Below are 8,911 nucleotides of genomic sequence, written 5' to 3' on the forward strand. Positions count from 1 at the left end.
GTCGGCACTCCAGCCATCAGAGAGTTGCAGTAGTCCAAAAATGACAAGACCAAAGCATGGACCAGGATTTGTGATGCATACTCTGTCAGATACAGTCTGACTTTGTTGATGTTGTATACAGAGAATCTACAAACCAAGAGACAGTTGCAACATGGTCAGTGAAGGACAGCTGGTATTCAATCACCACCCCAAGGTTGTGTGCTGACTTGACAGGTGCTAGTGAGCTAGCTAGGCTGAGGTGGAGGTGGTATTCCATCGTCCAGCTTGAAATATCAGTGATTCATGCAGAGATTCTAGCCGATACCATGTGGTTCTCTGGAGGCAATTACAGGTATAGCTGTGTATCAGGTTTTGAAACCTTCAGAATTATATACTGCACAATTTTATTATGCTATTGTTTGTTTTATTGTCATGAAAATATTTTAGCCTTATTATATTCTGCACCATCATTTTGTTTTGTAGTCAATACCATTTTGTGTTTCCTGACAACAGTGAGCATTTTGTTGTTAGCAATGTCCAGTGTTGCAGTCATATAAGCGTAATGTCACACCCCATAAACTATTTAAAGATGGCACCATGCTACTCACATGGTTCAAATTTCTGTTTAAAAATCAAAACGTATGAGTACATTTTGTAATGTATGAGTACATTTTGTTAGGGATTTCAGTCTTTGAGTATACATAAATCTAGCCTATTTTTGACCTATTAATTCTGATTAGCTTTTGACCAAGCACATGTTTGACTAAGATTTTTGAGCTTTATTTACTGATCCCGCTGGCCTTGATCAGTCCTGCCCTTTCCTCCAAGGCAGAACAGACATTTTAAAAACAACAATATTAAAGTGCAAAAAATACATGAAATAAATTAAGATGATGCAAAATGCAGTCTTGATAGGCCTGAGATTTGAATACCCTCTGGATGACAAAGGGCAGTGTATGATCCCAACTCAGAAGTTTTACCACATTGTTCTTCATTGGGTGGGCTCTGGAAGAAACAGGATGTGGTAGGTTATTATTCTCCAACCCATACTGAAGGAGTGACTTTGCTGTCCTACTAAGTAAGGTAACCTACTACAAACTTCTTTATGGACTGCAGATGGCTCACAGGTGCAATATTGCCAGAAGCCACCAAATTTTATCAGACCTTGCTGACCTCAAGACTTTAAACACCCACCTCCAACCCCAGTGTAACTTGATGTAATTCTTCTTAAAGCTACTTTACTGCAGCGTGTGGCATAATCTGGTTTGAGGTTTGAAAATCATTTACAAATCTTCAGTCTCGCTTTGACATAGTTTCTACCACATTTTCCTACTACCTACATACAGTATGGATATATGGTGTCTCCCTTACATCTTTTTTGCCCTGTTTTCCTCTTTTTATCTCTTGCTAGTTCCTTTTCTCCTCTCAGAAAGCCTACCTCTGTTTTTTACTTCCTGCTATGTAAGGCTTCCTATAAACCTTTACCTCTCAACTCTCAGTGGTCCCAAGACCCCTCATATTCGCTGGGATGCAGTTTGTAAAAGTTTCGAATTCTCATCAAGAAATTCCAATCATCAATGTATTCTGTTTCAGTTTGTACATTTGTTATATTTTACTCCTCATAAGCTGTATGGGCCTTAGCCCAGATCCCCTCTGTCACTTTTGCCTCTGTGATGCCCCAGGGACATTCATGCACATGCATTGGTTTTGTCCTCTGTGCTTGCTTTCTCGTCTTCAATGCTATCAGTTCCCTGTATTTGTGTATTGCCACATCTTCTTGTACTCTTAGATCTTTCAGGCTTTGCTCTGTCAGTACACCAGCACAAAGTCTTGTGTTTGGGCACTGTAGCTGCTAAACTTTTTCTTGCCTCTAAGTGGAAGTCCCCTGAACTAATCTCAGTGAAAGACTGGCTGACCTCATCTTACAACCTGATCCTTCTGGTGTTGTTTGCATCATGGATTAACAGGACATCCAGCAAGTCCATTTGTAACTGAGAATTGGCTACCTCCACAGTTAAATCTTTCATGTGCAGGGACTCGCAATGCATACACTCCATGGATAGCGTGTGGTGGTGTGGTTGGCTGCAGTTCCTGGCGGCATGGCATGGGACTAGAGCGGAGGTGGGTGAGAGGCACTGTGTGGTTCTATTTCACATGATGATGACTTTGGCAAATAAAATAAATAAGAAACTACTTAAATGCAGCTGTCCTTTGAGCTTACAATCAGGACAGAAGCTGAGGCAAAGACTCACTGGTGTCACAAATATTGTTTAGGTAGACTCCTGAGTCAGTTTTGACCATTATTTCTTGAATTATTTAGCTTTTATCAATATTTTTAAAGTTCAACATTTTCTGACATCATTTTGTTATTATTTTAAGTGTATTTTGAGTAGCGATCAGCATCATTTTAATGCTTCCTCTTCATAGTGACATAGTCCCAGTCATTTGGCTAGGAAATATTCCAAATCCAACTTTTGAATTTGCTGAAAAAACTAAAACAATTTTGGGGTAATTTGTGCAAAGTCAAACATTTTTTGCAGCACCAATCAATCTGTAAAGGAAAGAATTGCATCAACCTTCTGAGTCACAGGTCGTGACCTCTGAAGCCACACCCCCTAGCAACAGATCACCATATCATGTCAACAAATCCACACAATGACAGCAACTGTGAAAACATTAAATGATATCACATAAGAAATAAAAATAATTTAACTACCTTTAATCAAAAAAAAAAAACTCTAGAATTAGTATCTGAATTATTTCAAAACCCAGAATGGTGAAAACCATAAAAACATAGTATAAAGCCAGAGGCCATTAAAACAAATTCACATTATAACATATTTACAATATCCCCATCCATTTACTGTCTCCAATTTCTCTGATGTTTGTTTCCAGACAACAACAGCTCAGGAAGCAGTTCATTGGTTTGCCCCAAAAGAATATGCAATGATTCATTAACATGCCTTCAAAAAAAAGGAATATCCAATATGATCAATAGTGAAAACTCTGTGCCCCAATAAAATCATATACATTATATTGCAAGGTTTTCAAAGCATAATCTGTTTTTTTGAGGCATTAAATGTAGTTTGTAAAAAGCACATACAGTATGCCCCAAATCACTCCTACACTGCTATTGCTTTGAATCAGTCTACTTTTAACTTGAATGACTTATTAATTAGATACCCTGGTTTGCTCACTTCAAATATTAAAACATACAAATTAATTCTTCACACTATAATGGTCCAGTGCAAGTGCATGAGTGTGCCCTCTGATGGACTGGCACCCCGTCTCCACTCCTTTGGTAAGCTTGACATGGCTTTTATGGGCTCAGTCCCCATATGGTTGCCATTTCCGTTCTCAGGTTTGTACTTTGAATTCAGAAATTATTCAGACTCCTTCACTTTTTGCACACTATATTGTGTTGTAGATTTAATTTTAAATAGATACATTTTTGTTCATCAGTCTGTACTCAATAACCTATAATGACAAAGTGAAAACATGCTTTCAGAAAGCTACGCACATTTGTTATAAATCAAAAGCTAAAAGCTCTCATTCATATAAGAATTCAGACCATTAATTCAGTAATTTGAAGAACCACCATTGGTAGCAATTACAGCTTTGAGTCTCCTTGAGTAAGTCTCTACAAGCTTTGCACAACTGGATTTGGGCAGTTTATCCCATTCTTCCCAGTAGATCCTCTCAAACTACATGATTGGATGGGAAGGATCTGTAAACTGCCATCTTCATGTCACCCCACAGATGTTCTAAGAGGTTCAGGTCTGAGCTTCGGCCATGCTACTCAAGAACAGTCAGAGACTTGTTCCAGTGCATATTCTACTATTGTCTTGGTTGTATGCTTTAGGTCATTGTTGTGATGAAAGGTGAGCCGTCATCCCAGTATGAGATCACATGCACTCAGGTACAGGTTTTCTTCAAGGACCTCACCATATTTGGCTGCATTTCTGGATAATTCTAACCAGTTCTCTGTCCCAGCCAATGTGAAGCAACCTCACAGCATGATGCTGCCACCATCACACTTCACCACAGAGATCATATTAAGTAGGTGATGCTCAGTGCCTGGTCCAAACAGTTTAATTTTTGTTTCATCAGACCATGAATTTTGCCCAGGAGTGCCTTCTATCTATCCACTCTACCATAAACGTGTGGTTGATGTAGTGTTGCCAAGATGGTCATTCTTCTGACAGGTTCTCCCATCTCAGCAGAGAACTTCTGAAACTCTGTTAAAAGTGACCACCAGATTCTCGGTCCTCTCTTTGACCAAGGCGTTCCTTGCCCGATTACTCAGTATGAACTAATGGCTAACTCTTGAGAGAGTCCTAGTGGTTCCAACTTTCTTCTGTTTCATAATTATTCAGGCCACTGTGCTCCTGGATCCATTAAAAGCTTCAGAAATGGTTTTATACTCTTGCCCTGATCTGTACCTCACCACAATATTATCACGGAGGTCTACAGAGAGTTTGTTGGACTTCATGGCTTGGCTTTTGTCCTGACATGCAATGTGAACTGTGGGACCTTCTGTACACAGGTGTGCATCTTTCTAAACTATATCCAGTCAACTCAAATTGCCACATCTGAACTCCAATCAAGTCCTAGATGCATCTCATGGATAACGGAAGGAAACAGGATGCACCTGACCACATTTTGGAGTGCCAGAGCATAGAGTAGGATTACTTCTATAAATGAGAGATTTCAGTTTTACGAAATTTGCACACCTTTCTGAAAACATGTTTTCACATTGTCATTATGGGTTATTGAGTGTAGACTGATGGGCAAAAATGGCAAACGTATCCATTTAAAATGACTTCTACAACAGTATAAAGCGTGAAGAGAGGTGAAGGAGTCTGAATACTTTCTGAAACGGCTGTGTGCTTTACTGCGGTCACGTGGGTGTCTGCCAGGTACTCTGACAGCTCAAAGGATCAACCTGGCAGGTGTGACAGTAATATTTCTCATTTAGGACTCCGCCCTTTAAGTTTTTGACTGGCTTTCTGATTGATGAAGTGAGCTGGTTTAAATTAAGCTCCACATAATATATTACATGTGGTTTCTAATCGTGGTCACTCGAGGGCTAAGCTAAGCCTGAAAAATCGCGGACGACGCAACATGAGCCACTCAGCGGTATACGGCCAACATTCCATTTGTTGAATACAAACCACACACGCAAGCAGTCACACGTGCTTAAATAAATAAATAAATAAATCACTTCAGTAGAAACATTACACCCCTGCTTCTTAGATCAGTTTGCATTTATTTCTTAACGGGAATGCGATGAGTGAGGTTTACCCGCTCCCTGTTATGTGAAGATTTGGGATTTTACTGATTTGGGATTTTACTGTGCAAACCAACGCAGCACAGCACAGTTCACAGTTCACCTACGATCATTAATGAAAATCAAATCAGTAACTTTTACACCTTTCTCAAGCACCATTGCAAAGATTATCTGAAAGAAAAACAAAAAAACAACTCGCTTAAGAGCTGCAGCTGCAAGCAAATAAATAAATCCTCCAGACTGAAGCGGTTGTAAAGACGGCTTGCGTATAACCGGACGCAAAGCAGAGCTCATATACCGCATTAAAGCTTGCGCACCCTGGGTGTGGCGAAAGGCAAAGGCAGCGCACTTCAAGACACCTCGATGCGATCTGACCCAGACTGGTTTAGAACGGGACCGGCTTTCACCTTCGCTCGTTAGATTTATTCTGTCCGTATATTAGCTAATTTACAAATTTAAGGTGACGTGAAGAAGAAGTCGAGGCGTCTGGGCGATGATTTTCAAAAACCTTTGTCAGATCCTAGATCTGTTTTAGCTTTCAGCAAATGCAGAATATTCTTTTCACAAAGAAAGAAAGAAAGAAAGAAAGAAAGAAAGAAAGAAAGAAAGAAAGAAAGAAAGAAAGAAAGAAAGAAAGAAAGACACGTTTGCATCAACTTTAAATAAAGCTGCAGTTCGTCTGAGAAGTCTTGCAGCCACATCACCGGTCGCTTCACTAGTGTCGCCCATTCTGAGGGTGAGAGTGAGGTGATCAGGAGGTAAAGGCGGGACGGGGGGCTTTGGCATCCCATTTATATTTACTGATTACGACTATCCTATGATGTCAGTTTTATCAAAATACTATTCAACATTTAACACATTAAAACGCCATGCATCCAGTAAAGAGATGGTGATTGCAGCACCACGACAAACACCAGACCCCCCAAAGCAACAGCGCAGGAGGATGCAAAGGAAAACGCAAATTATCCCATAGTCCAGCAGCTACTAGCTTTACGGGCTGCAGTAAACCCCTCTCGATTTTCAGAATGTGCTGAAATTTCTTCACCGTATGCAACGGTAAAATAGCATTCAGACACACGCGGCAGCTTCTTTTTAATTTAAAATCAGCAGCTTGTATAGTTTAAAAGTTGTGTTAACTTCCAAGGTTACCTACCGTCGCTTCCATACTGTTTGCCATTGTTCGCTCCCATCCTGAAGAATTCATAGTCTATCCAACAATATCCGACATATCCAAATAAAATGTAATAAAGAACAAAACAATGAAATCCTGTTTTTTTAACTTCCAGTAATCGGTGAAATATTTTCTCAGGGAAGCAACTGGGTGCTGCCTCTTTTTCAGACTGGTCCTACAGACCGGATAACGGGACACTGACACACAGCATGATCCGCCAACGCATTAGGTGTAGTGATCTCCATGGTGAACAGAATCGATCCCGCACAGGCCCGCCAGATTTCATCCACAATCCCACGTCAGCGCAACTTCCTCACGATTGTTCCGCTTTAAAAAAGTTTGTCACTTGTTGCTTAAATGCCGATGCTAGTTTTCATCACGCAGTTACTTACAGCTGGCCGTTTCAATAAAGAAGGGCGGCGATTTGTTGTCTGGTAGACCCGCCCACTTGTCAATCACCGCCGTAGACAAAAGAGTCAGTGCTGAATTTAAAGCGACACAGCGGCTCTCGTCGGAGAGAGTGAGCGGGCGCCTCCTGTCCGCTGGCTGGAATCTCGCCTCTGGTGATCCACGTGTGCAGCCATGCATGTTTTTGGCATGCCGTGGGTAACTTTTGTAGATGTTGCTCTCCAACAACAAACCGCAAGTAGATGGAAAGTCAAAAAACGACTACGACATCGTTCAAAAAACCTCAGCATCTGCTGCCTGAGTCGCATAACCTCCGCACCAGAAAACGTGTGAATTGCAGGATCATTTGAAAATCAATAGTCGATGTTTAATTTAACAGAAAATGCCTTTGTCATGTTATTCATTGTGGAGCGTAAGCTGGTGTTTTCTTTAAAAAATAGATAGATAGTTTTGACTGAGTTCAAAAATCTAAACCAGGCCAATGCAGGTTGGTTCCCACGTTGTAACCAGTGCTGTAAGGCAGCTTGAATTAAGCAGCTACAGGAAACTGATGGACAGTTTTGATGAAAATATATGTGTAGATATCATTTACTTATTTTAGCTGACGCCTTTATCTACAGCGACTTACAATTTTTATGGTATACAGTAATCTGTTACATTTCCTTTGGAACACAGGTCAAGTGACTTGCTCATGGTCATGCAGTGTCAGTCACAGGATGTGAACCTACAGCCACAGGGTTTGAGGTCCAAAGCTTTAACCGTTACATCACACAGCCTGCCCTAATTGAAAGATGTTTTGCGTCTGTTGAAATACTATGCACACTTAAACCTGTTCAACTAAACAGTCCATTAATTACTTAAATATGAAAACTAACTGAATATATTGTTGAGGTGCTGTATATTTGATAAATTGGGAAACTATTTCAAAAAGAAAACAACACCTATTTAAACCTGCAATACAAAGAAAAACAAGAACATTCCAGTCATGGGTATGGTAAGGTATTTCTTGGGAGATAGCACAGGCCTGTTAATGCGAGCACAAACATCTACCCCAGAGGAAATCTGACATGCAGGAAGCCAGCTGAGTTTTCACGTTGAATGTAAAATAACATCAGAATCAGGGCATATATATATATATATATATATATATATATATATATATATATATATATATATATATATATATATATATACGTATATATACATACTAGCTGTGGTACCCATCTAAGACAATTAGAAATCTAAATAATTAAAGTAGAATTCAGTATTAATGTTTGCACTGCTTGATGTAATGCTGTGTCTCTGTTATATGCCATTTGGCATGGGATTCAGAGAAGCAGTGCTAATGTTTGTGACGTGCTATCTATTGTATAATAAAGACACAGACACTTATCCTTTTATTAAGGTGTATACTAGCTATAATAATTATAGAATAAATTTTAAAAATTGATATTTGATATCTTTTTCCTTACATGTACTGTCAATGTTCATCCAAAGGTCCTCTGACCTTTCTTCAGTATGCTCATATGTCTCAACCTGTCTTGGCTGGCACTTCCTCTCTTGATCATGGTTCCATAAAGCCTGCTTCTCAGACTCTTCAAGGTACTTTGCTCGCCACATGTTCGCTTTTTGATTACCACTAATGGTAGATGGGCCATCATTAGCTGCTGCAAAAACATAATTTGTATTCTTGTACTTTCCATTTTTGATAGTGACTCTATGCCCCCTACACCTTTCCTCAGTATCCTCATGTGTGTCAGCCTCTCTTTCCCAGAGCTTCTTGTATCAAGCATGTTTGACTGAGCAACAACAGCAAAAAAAGCAAAATTGACCAATCAGGCCAAAGCCAAAATGACCAATCAGATTGCTCGGAATGACCACACATTCACACACACAAACATTAGTGTTACATAACAGATTAACAGTTGGTAGGCAAGTTAATTGATGTATTTAAGGTTATGTAATAGTCAAAGGCAGAGATTGAACTGAGAGTATTTTTATTTTTGGTTCAACTGCTTAACAACCAGTCCATAATGCCAGATGACAAGGACTAGTTCACAGGT

General features: G+C 39.7%; 1 protein-coding gene across 1 annotated transcript in view; it reads right to left on the reverse strand.

The window, feature by feature from the left end:
* Nucleotides 1-6,879, reverse strand: part of fbxl7 (F-box and leucine-rich repeat protein 7) — a 372,946-nt gene extending 366,067 nt beyond the window's left edge. The window contains exon 1 of the mRNA XM_028803794.2: nucleotides 6,423-6,879. Within this exon, the coding sequence (XP_028659627.1) occupies nucleotides 6,423-6,459 (37 nt within the window). The 5' untranslated portion in view covers nucleotides 6,460-6,879. The remainder of the gene's footprint in view (nucleotides 1-6,422) is intronic.
* Nucleotides 6,880-8,911: the final 2,032 nt, after the last annotated feature.

The sequence above is a fragment of the Erpetoichthys calabaricus genome, chromosome 6 (genome assembly GCF_900747795.2).
Source record: "Erpetoichthys calabaricus chromosome 6, fErpCal1.3, whole genome shotgun sequence".
Classification (NCBI taxonomy): Eukaryota; Metazoa; Chordata; class Cladistia; order Polypteriformes; family Polypteridae; genus Erpetoichthys; species Erpetoichthys calabaricus.